The sequence below is a fragment of the Danio rerio genome, chromosome 13 (assembly GCF_052040795.2).
Source record: "Danio rerio strain M-AB ecotype USA chromosome 13, GRCz13ab, whole genome shotgun sequence".
In the NCBI taxonomy this organism is placed as follows: Eukaryota; Metazoa; Chordata; class Actinopteri; order Cypriniformes; family Danionidae; genus Danio; species Danio rerio.
This window is the reverse complement of record NC_141033.1, coordinates 50,798,465-50,818,033: the sequence shown is the minus strand read 5'-3', so window position 1 is coordinate 50,818,033 and position 19,569 is coordinate 50,798,465. Positions and strand designations below refer to the sequence as shown.

The 19,569-nt window shown below is 36.1% G+C and overlaps 1 protein-coding gene across 7 annotated transcripts in view; it reads left to right on the top strand.

Annotated features, from left to right (window-relative positions):
• Positions 1-19,569, top strand: part of itga9 (integrin, alpha 9) — a 198,593-nt gene that overhangs the window by 5,066 nt on the left and 173,958 nt on the right. For all 7 annotated transcript variants that reach the window (XR_015505039.1, XR_015505041.1, XR_015505040.1 and 4 more), the window contains 1 exon segment: positions 13,304-13,410. Coding sequence is in view for 3 of the 7 variants with exons in the window: in XM_087277709.1 (XP_087133835.1) it covers positions 13,304-13,410 (107 nt within the window). In the remaining 4 variants the exon portion in view is untranslated.

Genomic DNA, 19,569 nt, shown 5'->3' with positions numbered 1-19,569 from the left:
CATATCTGTACTGTATTGAGGTCTTAGGCCATTTAGTGATTTATAGACAAGTAGAATACTTTAAAATCTATTCTGAATGTAACCGGGAGCCAATGTACAGACCTGAGGACAGGTGTGATGTGGTCTGATTTTCTGGTTCTGGCCAGCAGTGTTCTGGATGAAATGCTATTAGGAGAGGCAAGGCTAAATGTATTTTGTAGAGCATGAGGGTAATTTGACTGGAGTTCATCCAAAGTACAAAGAAAGTAAGTGAATGATTGAATAAATGAGTGAATTAATCAATGAGTAAATATATAAATAAATATGAATTTTTATAAATAAATGAACAGGAATTAAAAATAGAACAAGGAATAAGTACAAATAAAAAAATTAATATGTAAATTTGTAAATGAATGAATGAATAAATAAATTAAACAATATATAAATAAATAAACATATAAATAAATAAATGATTAAATATTTAAATAAATGGATAAATATATAAATATATATTTTAAAAAATGAATAAATATAAAAATACATATATAAATAAACAAATAAATATATAAATAAATATTTAAACAATGAATAAACATATAAATAAATAAATATATAAATAAATACGTAAAAAATGAACAAATATATAAATACATAAATAAATATGTAAATAAATAAATATATAAATAAATACATAAATTAATGAATATATAAATAAATATATAAATTAATACATTAATAAATATAAATAAATGAATAAATATATAAATAAATATATAAATACAATTAATAAATATATAAATAAACAAATAAATTTATAAATAAAATAATAAATATATAAACACAATTCATAAATATATAAATACATATATAAATAAAATTAATAAATGTATAAATAAACAAAAAAATATAGAAACAATATATAAATATATATATATGAACAATTGAATGAATAAATAAAAATATAAATAAATGAACAAATTACATAAATAAACAAGAATTTAAAATTCAACCAAAGTTAGTCACAAATATCCTAATTAAATTACAGGTAAAGACAAAATAAATAAATTAAATTATATAATAATTATAATTTTTGTATTAAAAACCTAGGCTAAACTAGATATAGGTCAAAGATTTATATAGCAATAATAACGTTTTTTTAACAATAATTGTTTGATGACAAGACTCTAATTGAGAATCACAGATATGTTTTTTTTTTCTTCCCTAATTGATGGCCCGAATAATTTCACAGGCCCCACACAAAAAAAGTTAATAGCTGTTTTTCAACCACATATTTTAGAGTATGTCAAATAATGTCTGTGAATCTAGAATTTAAATGTCGAATTAATGAATATATAATGAGCAAAATTCAAAGTGTTATGCAAACAAAAAGAGCAGGATAGAAAATGTGCAGGTATTTTATTGCAGTTCAAAATTATTTAATAAAATATGGCTGACTTGCCAATCTGACGCCAAACTGTGCAAAACATCACCTCATTTTTTTTGTCATGTTATACCCACATAAGACATTTAGGTTCTTGCTTTCAAGAAATTAGAAACAGACATTTTCTTTTAGCCTCATAGTTTGATGTTGCCACCAAGCTAAGAGGAATAAATAACACATCACAACATCCAATCACATAAGAGGAATCAAAAAGCAATATGGTGTTCACGACTTCACAGAGAAGGTAGCGTTTAAAGGCTTAAAAGCACAAACTGTTTCTCAATTCTAAGACTGTATTTGCACACAATTGACATTAGTTGCAGGAAAATTAAACTCTAGTGACAAGGCAGCACTGGATCTGCCAGTAATGATCCTGTCTACTGTCCTGACCATCTCACACACTGGTCCCAGGCCATCGGGCAGTCCTTTTTTGTTGAGCCCTTATGTGTATAGTTATATTGCATATATGTGTGTGTGTGTGTGTGTGTGTGTGTGTGTGTGTGTGTGTATGTAAAGCTTTTGTGCAACCATGTGCATTATTTATAAACAGCCTTACAAATAAAATTGTAGCTAAAAAATGGGAAGTGAAAGTGTTCATCTGGTAAACCGCTGCTGTAGTGTGTGTTTGTGTGTGTGTGTGTCAGGTGTGCTAGTGTTTAAGCAGCCTGCTCAAATGAAAAACAGCCAGAAGATGCCATCTGCGCAGTCAAATCAGCCAAGTGCAGAGCTGTTTAACACGGGCAGTTTAACCCAAAGCACTGCTGAAATTACGCTTCAAGTTAAACATGGAATTTGGACCGGTCAATATTTGAGAGCCTGCCGGGACGAATGCTTCAGCAGCCTTGTTTTGGTCTCTTTTAATAACAGTTATGATCAAAGCACACGCGTTATCTTATCTGTTGTTTTTGCATCACGTCTGTTATGCTAACACTCATTTTCAGCGCTGATAAAGGCTGGGTTTACATGTTTTTCCTTTTATAAACAGCCATCATACTACGAGCTTGTATTTGTGATGGACAGGCGTAGTTTAAGAGCGTTTTACTATTGAATATTTTCAATATTCCTGCGTGAAATCAGCTGAAATGCCTGTAGCGGTTTTCAGTCTGGCTCCTGAAGTATTTTGATAGAAATGATGAATGGTTTGGCTAATATTTTCCAAGCGCTCGTGCCAAGGATCTGATGTGTAGAAACCTCTCGACGCTCGATGTGTTCTTTTCTTGTGGTGGAGAGATGAGATGTGGCTTTAATGCACACACTTCTGCTTACTCATGACTGGAGAAATTGAGAAATATTACTGTTAATATGAGGATAGATTTGTCACTTTTTTACCTCATGTTATGTTAATTAGGATGTTTAGCAGAATCAAGTCACATGTATTAGGACAATGACATCATAACATTATATTCTGTTTTATGGAGGAAAAAATAAAGTCATACGAATTCGGAAATGACTGAGCTTGAACTGTTCAACAGTTTCTTTACAGTTGAAGTGCTTTGAAATGTGCTTTTTTATTTGATGTTTGACGTAATCTGAGCTGAAACGTGAAGATAGGGTGAGATATAGAGTAGCTCCGCCAATGAAATGCAAATAGGAAGCATCCTGAAGGGGGCGGGGCATGTCAGATACTAGAGAGCGTTTGATTGGTCAGAAGATTTGATGAGAAACTCAAGTATGAGATGATGTAAAACAAGTGACAAACTGCAAATGTTGGATGTCTAAATCAGGTTTACGATCATCGGCCACTTTATTAGGTACACCTTACTAGCACCGGGTTGGACCCTCTTTTGCCTTCAGAACTGCCTTAATCCTTTGTGGCAGAGATTCAACAGGGTACTGGAAATGTTCCTTAGAGATTTTGGACCATTTTGACATGATAGCATCACATAGTTGCTGCAGATTTGTCGGCTGCGCATCCATGATGCCAATCTCAAGTTCCACCACATCCCAAAGGTGCTCTATTGGATTGAGAGCTGGTGACTGTGGAGGCCATTTGAGTTCAGTAAACTCATTGTCATGTTCAAGGAGCCAATCTGAGATGATTTGTGCTTTATGACATGGCGCATTATCCTGCTGGTTGTAGCCATCAGAAGATGGGTATATCCCCCGAACCATTACACCACCACCACCAACCTGAACCATTGATACTAGGCAGGATGGATCTGACCCTACCATCCGAATGTCACAGCAGAAATGGAGACTCATCAGACCAGGCAACGTTTCTCCAATCTTCTATTGTCCAGTTTTGGTGAGCCTGTGTGAATTTTAGCCTCAGTTTCCTGTTTTTAGCTGACATGAGTGGCATGCGGTGTGGTCTTCTGCTGCTGTAGCCCATCCGCCTCAAGGTTGGATGTGTTGTGCGTTAAGAGATGCTCTTCTGCAGACCTCGGTTGTAACGCGTGCTTATTTAAGTTACTGTTGCCTTTCTATCAGCTTCTCGGTTTCAGGCCATTCTCTGTAAACCCTAAAGATGGTTGTGCGTGAAAATCCCAGTAGATCAGCAGTTTCTGAAAAACTCAGAGCAGCCCGTCTGGCACCAATAACCATGCCACGATCGTCTTGACCATGTATAAATGCATTGAGTTTCTGCCATGTGTTTATCTGATTAGAAATTTGCATTGACGAGCAATGGACAGGTGTACCTAATAAAGTGACCGGTTAGTGTATATCTTCTTAACGTCAATTTTGTTACTTTTTTGAAGCACACTAGTTTTTAGATATCTTGAAAACTACCATACTGATACTAACAACTTAAAAACGTAATTTTAATTTGACTGGACGTTTGATTATAAAGGTCTGTTGTCAATTTGTGAAGAATGTTTAGTGACTCTTGTGGACGCGAGTCAGATGATATCGCAGCGCCATTACTAGACATTTACTCATCTGCTTGGAGACCAAAATATTTATTGGTTGCGAAATGGTCTTGATCTTGATAATTGCAAGCATATTTCGAAGCAAGTCTTTAGCCGTGCATTCCTATTTATACAGACGTTCATTTCTGGGACAGTGAAATACGTCCTGCAGTTGCCAAGGGAGGTAATTCTCCATTTACTAGAATGGCTCTCATCAAAAAAAACAAACAAAAAAAAACAATAATAAGTTGAGTCATTTCCTTTTCAGTAACACAGAACCCATTCAAAGCCATGTTTCAGAAGAGCAATTTCAGTCTTTATTTAAAGCAACAGAGTCAGTTGTGCATGATTAGGGTTAACTGCAGTCAATATCTGAACTATTTATATGTTTTCAGCTGTATTTATAAAGATGTGCAGTCGCCTATTTAAGTTGCAGTAGGTGATTGTCTTCAGAAACATGTTTTGTTGTGCTGGTTGAAAGTCTCTTCACATTCCAATAGTAATGATTAAAGTAAATGATCTAAATGTATTTATATGTATTTTTAGATTTTGTCTAAAGCAGGGGCGGTGCTAGACATAAAGCTCTATTGTTGATACCCCTACCCCTTCTCCTTGGTCAGAATGTTGTGGGACTGCTATACAAGAGTTATTATTAAGGATTAAATATCGCGAAATTTAGAGTTTTTTTCTAAAGCATGATGGTTAAACACGAACGCAGTTATGCATATATTAAACATGTGCTTGTTTGTTGTAAAAATTTGTAATATTGACTAAAAAATGCTAATTTGTGGATCTTCTGACTTCCGGGTTCTGCTATCTTGCCGTTTTGGCTGGTGTATTCTAGGAAAAAATCAAAAATCGTACAAATATATTTTGCACAATACAAATAAAACAGATGTGTTGTTTTAATGTAAGAGCGCCGCATCCACTGTGATGCTGTGTGTCGCCTGTGATAGGCTGACTGGCAGCTGGGTGTTTTTTTAGGAGGCCCATTTATTCACTGTGCATTGTTCCTTGACCCAATTGGTTCCTGCTACATGTGTAGAAATAATGCTGATATGATATGAAATGCAATCGGCAGTTGGCAAATGTATTGAGTGGTTATGTTAGTAAATCTGACTTTGGAGTATCCACAAACCTCACCGCATGTCACGCGGCACTCATGTCTCATCACAAAGGGGCAAACAAAACCGACAATTAGTCTACAGTCCATGTACAACCTACACTTGTATCTGTTCTCTCTCTCTTTTGGTAGTACCCAATTTAAACGTGAGATTTTCTCCTCTCTTGTCTCCCAGTATTTATTATCAACTCTAAGTAAAGCGAACATCTGATTGGTTATGATTTAAATAAACAACCTGCGGATTGATTGCAGTTCCTTGTGATATGGATATTATATATTTCAGGCTAATTTTTCGATATATTGTGCAGCCCTCGTTATTTTTCCTTCAGTTATCTCTTAACCGCACACTTCGTCCTCATGCTCGTTCACTACACTGTTAAAATTTTGAGTTTCACACAATAGATTTGTGTTGAGGCAACATGAAGGAATTAAGTTATTAGCTTTTACAAATTTAAGTGGATTGAACATGAACAATTAAGTTTTCCCCCGCCTCTGCCTCAAAATCATTTTAAAGTTGGGCGAACTTCGTGTTGTAACTTTTGCTTTTTGTCGCTATTAATACACGCACTGCTGGCTACACATAGAACAACTTTATTCTCTCCAACACCAGTGCGCACACAGGCAAAGGCTACATCTTCAACTACACACACACATCAGGGCCATACCATTACTAAAACTGCGTGGGGGTAAATCTGGACTAAACCATTCACTGCTTATACTACACTTTGCATATTTCGCAGAGCTAAAAACAAGACAATTTCTTCCATCGTGACTAGTGTGGCACAGATGCTAAAACCAGCCTTTATGCATGCTCAACATCGTAAATTGTATAGCAAGTGTAAACGTGTAAACAGACAGGCAAACAAATCAGATATAGGCAACAAATCGGAATTAAGCATCAAGACCTGACAGTGTAAACGGGGCCAGACACCACCTGTACAAATTTAAGTGGATTGAACATGGAACGATTAAGTTGTCTCCCGTTTTTTCAGTTAGTTTGAATAAACACCCAACTTCATTTTTGGAGTGTACAAACAAATCTTCTTCTCTTACTGAACTCAACCAGAACAGCTCACAGATGCAAAAACAAACACGTCTGGTACAGAGATGGCCGAGAGTAACCAATGTCCGTGATCTGATGAGATGTTTATAAATTAAAGAACATTCCTCGTGCCTTGAAGTGATGGCCAAAAGATTTATTCTTGTGGTTTTTCCTCCAGTTCTGACCTTGTGAAATATATCCATGTTCAACGAGTAGTATGTTTTGGACAGAGCTTCCCTGCTAATTGTTGAAAATAACGCTTCGTCTGTATCCCAAGCTAATTTCGCCTTGGGTTTTGACAGTTTGTGTTTTCCTCCTAACTCGAGATCTGGCACTAGTCTTTGTGTGCTTTGGATGCTTCGCAGCGTTTGGGGGCAAAAGCATTAACTTCAAACAACTTCAACAAGACGTGATGAGAACCATTTGTTCCACCTTTGACAAGCTGCTGTTCAGGAGGTAAAAGGTGCTTTCCTTGACAAATCTCTTGTAATAGCATGAAATTCCATCCTAGAAAACTTAACTAGTCGGTCATGATCCTCCCACATACGCTGCCATTACAACTTTGGGCTCAGGAAGTAGCAACTTCTACTCAGGAAGTTATTTATTGTGTTAAAGTAACCAGAAGTGACTGTAAAAAATGTTGAAAGTTTTAAAGAACTCCCTCCGCCCCACAAAAAATTGCATTACAGTTTTAATATAATGTGTATTTATATAACGCATCTATTGTGTATACATCCAAAGCGCTTCACAATCATGAGGGGGGGTCTCTCCACACCACCACCAGTGTGCAGCATCCACATGGATGATACGACGGCAGCCACAGGACAACAGCGCCAGTGCGCTCATCACACACCTGCTATTGGTGAAGTGGGAGACAGTGATGGAGCCAATTTGGTGGATGGGAATGATTGGAAGTGCCGTGGTATTTTAATGACCACAGAGAGTCAAAACCTCGGTTTAACGTCTCATCCGAAAGACGGCGCTCAATGACAGTATAGAGTTCCCTTCACTATACTGGGACATTAGGACTCACACAGACCGCAGGTTAAGCGCCCCCTGCTGGCCTCTCTAACACCACTTCCAAGAGCAAGCTCGATTTTCCATGTGGTCTCCCATCCTGGTGCTGACCATGCTTAACCCTGCTTGGCTTCAGTGAGTAACCAGTCTTGGGCTGCAGGGTGATATGGCTGTTTTAACAAAAATATAAATGATAAACATACCTGCCAACACTTCCATTTTTCCCGGGACTCTCCCTTATTTCGCACCCATCTCCCCCCACCCTCTCATTTTTGTCCCCCCTTCTTCATCTTGTTGGTACAGTCTCCCACAGTCACCACGATCATCAACTTTGAAACAGTGTCTGATCGCAGCAGTCACACGAAATCCGGTGCTGTACAGTTTCTCCAAAATACAACCCATCCAAGAAGACTTTAGATAACATTTACTATTACAGTGCTTTTGAGAAACAACCCAGTCTGTTTATAAGAACAGAAAAAAAAATCTAAGCTATAATTACAGAATTTCAAAATTAGCCCACTTACAGCCCAAAAAATCAGTTACTGCTGCTTAAGTTATAATGTTCAAAATATGGAGAGGACGGCTTTTTCTTTAAAACTACAAAATGGATAAATACCTGTAATATTGGGAGAAGTGGATTGTACTTCTGCCTTTACACAGTGTAATCTGATTTCTATATGTATTTGTTCATGTGACCTGTAAGGAAATATGTGACCAGTCAACTGTTCATTTAAGTTCCAGTGTTTTATTGTATTATTTATTTATTTTATTTATTTATTTTTTTATTTTTTTATTTTTTTTATTTTTTTATTTATTTATTTAATAATAATAATAATACCTTTTATTTTTAGGCGCCTTTCAAAGCACTCAAGGACACCTTACAGCAGATTACAAGCACATCATAAAAATACAAGCAGTAAAAATGACAATCAGCAATAAATTAAACCAGCAAATCATTAAAAGCTATCCTAAACAAAAACGTAATAAACAAAAACGGAAATAGAGTCCATCTGGCGAATGTGCAAAGGCAGGGAATTCCATAACTTTGGTGCTGTACAACTAAAAGCCCTGCCTCCAAATGACTTCATCTTAAAGTGTGGGACAGATAACAGTTCAGCAGAAGATGATCTCAGTGAGCGTGAAGGAGTGTACAATTGAAGAAGATCAGAAAGATAGTGAGGGGCCAGGTTATGAAGAGCTTTGTATGTTAAGAGGAGGATTTTGTATTGTATACGACAGTGAACAGGAAGCCAGTGCAGGTGAAAGAGAATTGGAGTTATGTGATCAGAAGTACGCGAGCAGGTAACTATCCTAGCCGCTGAATTCTGAATCAACTGTAGTCTATGAAGTTGTTTATCAGGAATACCAGAGAGAAGCGAGTTACAGTAATCAATCCGTGATGCACTTCAGTACTTTGTTGAGATAGTGAAGGGCGAAGTCTTGCAATGTTACGCATTTATTTATTTTAAATCTATTATTTGTATTTTTCCCTTGTTTTTTCCTTAAATACAGAAATAAAAAGTAAAGTATATAAAACTAATTTCACACGGGATGATTTGAATCGCCGACAGCTCCATATATTCAGCACGCCAAATTTCTCACAGGCGTCAGGGACTCATCTGCGATTCTCTCAGATTGCGTCTTTTATAGTTCACACTGTGTGATTGTCAGTCACGTGCACAAGCACTGATTTGCTTGTTATTTCAGGTATTTGTCGGCGATTTCTTAAAACCTGCCGGCGAGTCAAAATCGGGGCTAAAATCATGCAGGCTGAACTCAGCATAAGGGGAAGGGCTAAGGGGTAGAATTGGTATTGAGCCTAAATCGATTTGTGTTGGGAGGATCTAAATGTATTGTGTGGAACCCTGCATTTTTGTTGCACAGCGTAAGATCATTTTGAATTGAAAAAATGACACTGGTGGTGAACTCTAAAACTATAAACCGTGAGATATAAGCTAGCAGAATCAGACATGATCTATTTTGTAGGTATACTCTATTATGGTATATGTATGTATATGTATATGTATATGTACATGTATATGTATATGTATATGTACATGTATATGTATATGTATATGTATATGTATATGTATATGTATACTCTATTATGGTATATGTATTATGGTAGGTATACTCTATTATCTATTATTATTACTCTATTATGCTTTTTTTTTTACATGTACAAAAATGGTAGGATTTACGAGCGAGGCGTGTTATTCCTGCAGGGAGTTTATCTAAGCGTAAGGGTCAGCTTTAATGTTTATCTATGAGCGTTGAGCTACAGCGGCCCTCTGAGGGGCAAACTGTGATTGTCCACAGGAGAAAGAGTGATGGCTCCCGGGACTGAGGCTGTTTTCTTTGGCTCTGGTTATTTTCTCTTCCTTCTTAGCAGCCTGACAGCATCAGAACAGAGACTTGCAGACTTTAGTCTGTAGTGAGCCAGACTGAACTCGGATGCCTGTTTAACTCCCACCTGAATGAAGCAATGCATTTGCAGAAAACTGCACACCAGAATAAATGCTAGTGAGAGTTGTATTGTAGTTTATTATCTTTATTATTAAAAGTTATATTTATTAAAGATTTATTTTGAAGTTGATTTGTTAATAGACTACAAAGACTATGGGCTCTATTTTGACGGTTCATGCGCAAAGCGCAAAACGCAGGGCGCAAATGCTTTCAGGGCGTGTCAGGACGCGTTTTTGCTAATTTAAGGACGGGAAATCTGCCTTGCGCTTCGGCGCATGTTCTAAAAAGGTTGATTTATTTTCTTAATGAGTTATAGGTGTGTCTTAAGAATAAACCAATTAGAGTCTCATCTCCCATTCCCTTTAAGAGTCAGCTGCGTCGCGCCAAGAGCGCATTCGCTATTTACAGGACGCAAAGTAAGTCTAAGTGGAAAAAATAAGCATTTCACAAGCAAACAGTTAACAGTTGACAGTTTTTTAACAGAAAACTGTTAAACAGAGCATCTACTGCGCGAGAATGAGAGATAATGGATCTACTTTCACTTTCGCTCTTGGATAGGGAAACCTTTAGGCACAGACATCAATTAGTCTATAAATAAATACTTTTGTTTGTTAAGCGCAAATATTCGTCTCAAAACTATTTCTAAATTCAGTTCTAATTTCCAGCAAACGAATAAATGAACAATAATAACAAAATGTGTTATATCCTAAAACACATGCCATGCCCCATATGGTCTAAAACCTGCAGGTGGGAAAATCTAAGCTTGTTTTTAATAAAACAAATATAAATATGGATAGAATAAATAATACTGCTAATAATAATAACATTATACAAAAGCAAATTGTTATCAATGAACTGAAAAAGCCTCCCGAGATGAAGAAGACATAAAAGCAGTGATTTTTTTATATTTATGTAGGCTAGAAAATAATATGTTTTGTAATATTTTAATGCTTTATATTTATATTCTATATCTATTCTTATTATATCCTATATGTATCCTTAATATTTACATTTTTTCATATGTAAAGATATTTGCCTATTGCTCTTTTGTGTGTATTAAGCAGTGTGTAAGCGAGGCGCGACTCTGCGCCGGAGTTTAGAGCGGGTTAGTTTTGGTCTAATGAAAAATCTATTATAGTTTCTCAAAATAGCAAAAAATCCGCCTCAGAACGCCTTCCTTTTTAGACCAGAACGCCTAAGGGCGCACAAATGAGTGCTAATGCATTTGCTATTTAAACAGTGTAGCGCAACGCCTCAAAATGACTCTTACGCCAAGCTGAAACTACCAAAAGACTACTGCGCCGCGCCTTGCGCCACACTGCGCCGGGTGTATGATAGGGCCCATTGTGTTCAGCAAGAGTGCTTCAATTTGACTCACAGTGGAGCTATTTTGTTTTATTTGCAACAAAACACATCACCAGTCTATTACTCTGCTTCCTTTGAACTCATTTTGTAATTGAATAAAAATTAGATTTAACTCTAATTAAAGTATATTGAGTTAACATTGAACCAAACTGAACTGCACTGATTTCTGTGCACTTTAAAACCCAAAAAGGTAAGGTAACTCAAACCATTTGAGGAAACCGATTGCAGCAAACCATTTAGGTTCAAAAACTAATCCTAAAAAGTACTGCGAACTTAATCCATTAGAGTAAACGAAGCAATTTGAGCACAGTAAAAACCAATAAATGAAGAGAATTTAAACCAACTGCACTAAGTGAACTTTTCCTTAAAACAAGCAAAATAATCTGCCAATGGGGTACGCAAAATAATCTTACGTCAAAAGACAAAACAAGATTAATTTGTTTACCCCATTGGCAGATTATTTTGCTTGTTTTAAGGAAAATTTCACTTAATATTGGCATATTATTTCTCAAAACAAGACAATATGTTTTGCTTGTCTAGAAAATTCTTCTTGATTTAGGAATTTATAGATATTTGGACTAAAAACAAGACAAAAAATCTAAGCAAGAAAAACATTTTTTGCAGTGTGAGTACTTTAAACCCAATAAGTTAAGGCAACTCAAACCATTTGAGTTATAAAATTAATCCTAATGAATACTGTGAACTTACTCTATTTAGGTTGAAGTAATGAGTAGGCCCACACGGAATCTGTGCGCAGAATATTGCAGATTTTCCACAGATTTCTGCAGATTTTTAGCCCATTACTAACTCTGTTGATTTACAGATTTACAGTAAATGTGTAAATCTTAATTTATTCAGTTTTTATTCAATAAATTATTACTTTTTATTTAATATATCAAGGTTTTAGTTATGATATTCCGCTGGATACCCCCAAAATAATTCCGCAGAAATCTGCAGATTTTTACCAAAATTCTCAGCAGAAATAGCAAAAAAACGTCCGCAGATTCTGTCTGGCCCTAGTAATGAGGTATTTAATTAACTCATTACCTTCATCACTGAGTTCAAATCTCAATTAAATATGAGTAGAATTAACTTTCAATCAATTTTGAGTTAACTACACTCATTTCATTTGATAAAGTTGACTCCTGGGTTTTACTTGAGATGCCTTTTAGCCAAATTGAATTAGTTTTATGAACAATAACACTTTCATTTCTTTTAATTTTACATTTAATTCTTTGGTGTTATTATGTTTGCAGTGATTTGCATGTAGCACTACAATATAGGATTACTGTACTTATACTCCATGATATTTGAAAATGAGAATGTTTATTCATTCATTCATTTTCTTGTCGGCTTAGTCCCTTTATTAAGCCGGGGTCGCCACAGCGGAATGAACCGCCAACTTATCCAGCAAGTTTTTACGCAGCGGATGCCCTTCCAGCCGCATCCCATCTCTGGGAAATGAGAATGTTTATATGGACACAAATAATCAGACTTTAATATGATCAAGTCATTACTTTTTTCATTATCTTCCTTGCTTCTGATCAAGTTTTGTAATGTTGCGTGCGATGTGTGTCTTGTAATCATCTTGTAGCTGGCTTTATTTGTTCATAGATGTGTATTGATGATCATTTAAGGAAGCCAAAGTGCATTATACAGTACATGGTTTCCAAGATTACACAGCTTGTACTTAAAGCTTGCTTCTATTTACTTAAAATAGATCGTCTAGACTTTGTTCTCCAAGTAGAACAATTGCCAGCCAGCACAGTAAACACTGGACTGAGTTCAGACACTTTTTATGTGTATTCATGTTTGATACACATGAGTTTCGCATTTCAAATATTTCATGTTGCATTTGTCTTACTAACACAAACTGTGTGTAGCACTATTGTCTCTCCTCGTGCATATTAAACACTGACTGTCTGACTTTTGTCTCAGAGTGGTTTTAGTGTGTTTCTCTGTGCAGACGGTGATGTTTGTCTCTCTGTAGGCTACAGTAATGTTGTCTTTCTGTACTCTAGGAAATAAGCAGAGGGAGTCTTGCGGGAAGACGTGTCAAGGCGACAGGAACGACGAGTGGATGGGGGTCAGTCTGGCTCGACAGAATAAACCCAACGGCAAAATTTTGGTATGATCCATTTAAACCTAAAAGAAAAAAAAGCACTGTGAATTGTGGTGAATTGTGGAATCGCAAAAGCTGTGTTGAAGCAATGAGACTGCAAGGATAGTATGTTTTTGTAGGCTTGAGGTTACAAACAACACAAGCACGTGACAAAATGCAACTGGCAGAAGTGATAAATTTAAGTTAGGCTACATTATTGTTCTTAAGTTGCACAACTTCAATGTCACAACCACTAAACAGTTGACACATTTATTAACAATTTACAAACACTGACCAATCTCTGACCTTCCTTATAAATCTGAAAGTTAAATGTTTGAGTTAGAAAAATTTGCAAGTATGAGAGTATAAGCACTACTAGTAGTAGTTTGAGGACTTAATGAAATATGTCACAGAAGCCCTCTGTACTCATATGTAGGCACTTAAAAAAAATTAATATACAGTTGAAGTCAGAATTATTCACCCCCCTTAGATTTTTTTTCTTTTTTAAATATTTACCAAAATGATGTTTAACAGAGCAAGGAAATTTTGACAGTGTGTCTGATGTTATTCTTTCTTCTGGAGGGAGTCTTATTTGTTTTATTTTGGCTAGAATAAAAGCAGTTTTTAATTTTTTTAAAATAATTTTCAGGACAAAATTATTTGCCCCTTTAAGCTATTTTTTTCACCGATAGTCTGCAGAACAAACTTTTGTTATACAATAACTTGCCTAATCACCCTAAGTATTTAGTACTTAGGTCCCCTACCCAGAGTATTTACTGTTATCTGCTTGTTAAGTTTAACGTCACGCGAAGCGGCATCCGTGTCCAAGCGCTCTTTTCAAATGAATGGGGAAACTCGTGAAATGGTAATAATAAACGTTTACAAAGTGATTTAATACTTTCGAAAATCACGATCGCAATGTATATGTCCATGCATAATATCCAATGACCAGAAAGTAATTCATTTTTTTATAAATTGTTAAAATTTTGGTATTTGTGATGGAGCAAGCCCAGAGATTGTTGTGTACACTATGACTTTATCTAAAATTAACTTTAATATGCGATTTAATAAAAAGTGATCATAAACAAATGATTTCTCAACTCAAATGAGCGGCGATTTGGACCCAGAAATAGTATTACATACGTCACCAACACGTCACCACTTAACAAGCGGATACTTACATTTTTCTGGAGAAAACATTCATTTTTAATATGCAGAATAAAGCATAGTTGTCCAGTGACTTATCCTAACTTGCCAATTTAACCTAATTATTCTAGTTAAGCCATTAAATTGCAGTTTAAGTGGAATACTAGTATCTTGCAAAATAACCAGTAAAATATGTTCTTATGTTAGTTATTACTCTACAAATTATGTTTAAAATGTCTTAACTGTAGGCAATATTAAAAAAAGGGTTAAAGTTTCACAGGAGGGATAATTTTGTATTTCAGTTGTATTTTATGATGAAGATTATTCATTCATTCATTTTCTTGTCGGTTTAGTCCCTTTATTAATCCGGGGTTGCCACAGCGGAATGAACCACCAACTTATCCAGCACATTTTTTATGCAGCGGATGCCCTTCCAGCCGCAACCCATCTCTGGGAAACATCCTCACACTCATTCACACACACACTCATACACTACAGACAATTTAGCCTACCCAATTCACCTGTACTTGGACTTGGAAACCGGAGCACCCGGAGGAAACCCACGCGAACGCAGGGAGAACATGCAAACTCCACACAGAAACGCCAACTGAGCCGAGGCTTGAACCAGCGACCTTCTTGCTGTGAGGCGACAGCACTACCTACAGCGCCACTGCGACGCCACACGATGAAGATTAATTTGTTAAAGTATCTTCAGAGATGTGAAAATATATTAATTTAATCTAAAACTTGATAACTTTCAGATGATTTATCAATGCAAAAATATTAGGTATGCTTTTGCGGTCTTATTATTTCATTGAGCACATATATTTTGTGCAGATCTGAAAGAAAACCTGTTCACAGCTTAAATAAAAGGTTAAGATTGAAGAATTCAGCTGTAAACAGGTAATCATGGTCAACATTGTTGAGATTTGTCCATTTAATGTAACTAAAGTGCCGTAATGAGAAGGAAATCAATGGTTTTCCTCCAACTAGGGTCTTGTTAGACTTTTGTAGCGATATAAATCTCAAGCACGCTTTACCTCGTCCGTTGTTCCACAATTTTCGCATCTAACAGCCTTTAACGACTGAATTTTCAACCATCTCAGCAGTTGTTTAATACAAACCACATCGACTTGTAAAACATGGGCAGAAACTCAAGCCATCATTGTTGCAAATATGTTAAAGGAAGACCGCATTGTTAAACTCCAGCTGTTCTGTACATCAAGAGAAAGCACGAATGTTTGAAGTGAAGGCCACTTTCTTATGATCACAAACTCTGAAAGCTTTGACTGCACAAACGGGACATTTGCACCATAAGGGCACCTGTTATGCCCCCTTTTTTTAACAGATGTAAAATAAGTCTCTGATGTCCCAAGAATGTTTGTGAGATTTCAGCTCAAAATACCACACAAATAATGTTTTATAAAGGTTATTGTACACTGAATGCGAAATTTTCGACGGTAATTTTGCCATCTCTCAAACTCCGTCATCGACTTTCCCTTTAAGATTTAAAGGGCTAGCATTGCACCAGACCCCCTTAAGTGGTTTCGTTTGAAAGTGTAGAATCTATATTTTATGCACATATGCATCACTTTGGTTTGTATTCTACTGTACAAAAGTTATTCACATTTAAATACACAGTATTTTGGATTCCCGAGCTGGATTTTGAACATTGGTTCATTTTCATATTTTTCATATGACACATGTACAAGTTGTAGCTTAAATGAAAGCTCTTGCCGGTGCTCATACGGTTCCAGCATTCTTCTTACTGAATTATATTCACATATCAAACAGCTGCCGAATGAATCGAGGTGTTTCCATGGCGCAGAAGTGAAAACAAAACATTTATGATCAATAAAGAGCCCCAGATAGCACAGACAGCTGTCATCTCTTACCTTATGCTGTGCACTTCAGGGCCATTTCTTCTGTTTTTGAGGTGATGTGCATAAGTAATCCTTTTATATGTCTGACATGGTCCAAACACAGTGAATAATGTTTGATCAAACAAAAGAATAGTGAAATATGAAATCAATGATCGATGCCTGTGGCTTGTACAGCACCTCTCATCAGTTGGAATACAATAACTTTTGCATAGATTATGGTGGAGACATTTTTCTTTTTTCCTATGATTATAGACATGTGCAGAAACCACTAAAATTAATTACAGTAAGCTAGACCACACAGAACCTAAAAGGTACACTTTCAAATTTGAGTTTATAAAAAACTTAACTTTTGTAGGTTTTTTATTATAACACAGACAACATATAAAGTTATTTTAAACACTTTCAAAAGTGTTTTATGAAAATTCAAAGGGTTTTCTTTAAAATTATGCCAAATGTTTACATTTACACCTTTGCATGTGGATTTGGGAAGCTTTTAAATTTGGGTAGACAAAATCCAGGCGGAAATCCCAAAATAGCATGTGACTTTAGAAGGGTAAAAGATAAATTCAACCTCATGTTGTTAAATCGTATTGCCACACTGCCTCCAAAACTTTTATGCATCATAAAAAGAATTGAACCAGGTTTGTTGTATTTCTCCCGTATTTTCAGTCTTTCTCTGAAGGATGGCAAATAAACTTTAAAGAGCCGATCCTCCTTATATGCAACTCATACCGCCGAACCACAAGGGGCTGCCCCTTGCTCTTAAATTTGAGTCTGTTCTGTGTTTTCGCTTTGTTTAGGCCTAAAACACTTTAAAATAAATATAAAAGCAGCGCAATTCCCTTTTCACTTCATTACAGGTGCCGTCTCCCCTTCATATGCAATCCTCAAAACAGTCATATAGCAGTGCATGACTGTCAGCTGACGCGCTCCATAGTGATAACAGACGCTGTTTCCCAAAAGGATACAGTACATGTGATTTGAGTCTGGGTTTTGGGTGCTTGTTTAAACAGACATAGACACATAATTAATAATAATAACATCTTAAGATGTCAATCTTGGTGGGGTTTTTCAAACATGACTAATCCTAAGTGAGCATAAACAATTAGGAAAGCAATCAACTGCTTTTATTATAATGTTAGATGTGTGCATTTTTAAAGTGACACATCTTTTATTTAATGTAATCAAACGAAAAAATCTAAATTTAATAAATAAGTTATACAGTGAAGAAACAGCTAATGAGATTTGAATCTATTTCATTATAACAGCTAATAATTGTAATAAGCTGAACTGTTTGCTAATGTATTTGCTGTTAATGTATACATTTTTTTCCCTTTCGTAAATAATAAAAATAAAACACTTTACTGACCATTTAACTGTTTATTTATAGTGAAACATGGGAGGGGGAGGGGGATATAATGTGGGGGCCTTATAATACCCTTATTATGGTATTATACCCTTATTATGGTGGGCATATCTCTTATTTTCGCATCCCAGTGTTGACAGGTATGATGTAGGCTAGTATTAAATGAACACAACATGTAGCCTATTTCTTTTCAGGACAAAACAGTATCAGAAGAGCAAAGTATCACCGCTTGAACTGTTTCCGAAATGTTCTGTGTTTTTTGGTATTGGATGAATTAATACACATCGGACTCATTGTGCAAGGTTTGTTTACGTGATAAATTTTTCACATATGAATACAAAACAAAAAGCATACGAAGACCTTAACTCTTAGACACTGACTTTTTAGGCTTTGATCTAAATTCTGCCGACTGTCGCTTTAAATTCAAATGAGATAGTGATTTTTTAAAATAGGGTGGAGCTACAAATGCTAAGTGTCAAGTGTCAGCATGGTGACAGATTCAAAACAATAATATCGGATGGCTGCTTCTCACTTAGGGCTGTTTATACTAATGAGAGAGAGACACCATAGATATATACATTAGATGTTGTCTATTGGAAGGAATACGTCAATAGAGCTGCCATTTTGGAACAGGGTAGCGCTCCTTTGAAATGAATGCGGGACCAAGGTACAGTGGAGGACTGTGGCCATCCAAAGCCAGAGATATACACGTATACACATACATCTATGATCGGGAGTTTTCCTGGATGTTAGTATACAATTTTTTTTTTAAATTACGAAAATTATAATTTTACATCACTTTTCTACATTGATGGATCAGTGATCGCACTGGCATTCCTGACAAAAAGCTTGTGTTTGTGTGTTCGGAAATGTACTACCCACCCTCCCTGTTAAATTTGATCTAATCCGTGTCCTGAAACACAGCTCCTCTCCTGCTTTCCCTTCACATACTGACGGAGGGAGCGATTCATTTGTGAATGAATCTCCGTTATGAACGACTCGTTCACTAGTCGACAAAAATACAAGTTTCTGGCAGCGCAGCATCTCGTTGTCAAGTTTATTTTGCATTGTTTGCTGATTTTATTCAACAAAACTAGCATAAGCCGAGTATTTAGTGTGAGTTAGAGCTGTTTTGCCGTATGGTGAATGCAGTAAGTGACTGTATTATCATTAATAACGTTACCTGATTAGCACAAAAGTTCAGAACATACAAAAACAGAAAAAAACTTAATCTTACCTATGAAATGTTCTGCCTTTGTGCTTTGTTTTCTTTGTTTGCTCGTTACTACACCCATAGACAGCACTAAAGTCCCGCATCTTCACGTAATAACACTGTCTTGACTAGTGCGGTTGAATGACATTTGTCCTGGGAGCACTGTACCAATGTGGCGGAGCTATAGACGCATGCTCAGGGTCCCTATGCGATATCTAGTGTATATATCTATGAAGAGACATTAATAGGCAGGGCTTTCCTCCCTTATGATGACACGTATAAAGAGACAATGTCAATCAAAGTGTTTCTGTTTTTACCAAGTGTGATTATTAAAAACAGAATGAATTAACTTTAATCATTAGAGGCTGATTTTATTTAAAAACTGTTGCCACACAACTGTGTTTAAACCCCTTATAAAAGTGATTTTTGCATAATAGCTCCCCTTTAAGGCTTGAGTTGTGTCATGTTGGTCCGACTCGAGGTCAATCATCTCATTTTGTAGTTACTCCAGCACCCTGCTGTGTGGGATAAAACCTTGAGCTTCTCTGATGGGCGTCTTACAGGAAGAGCATCAGGGT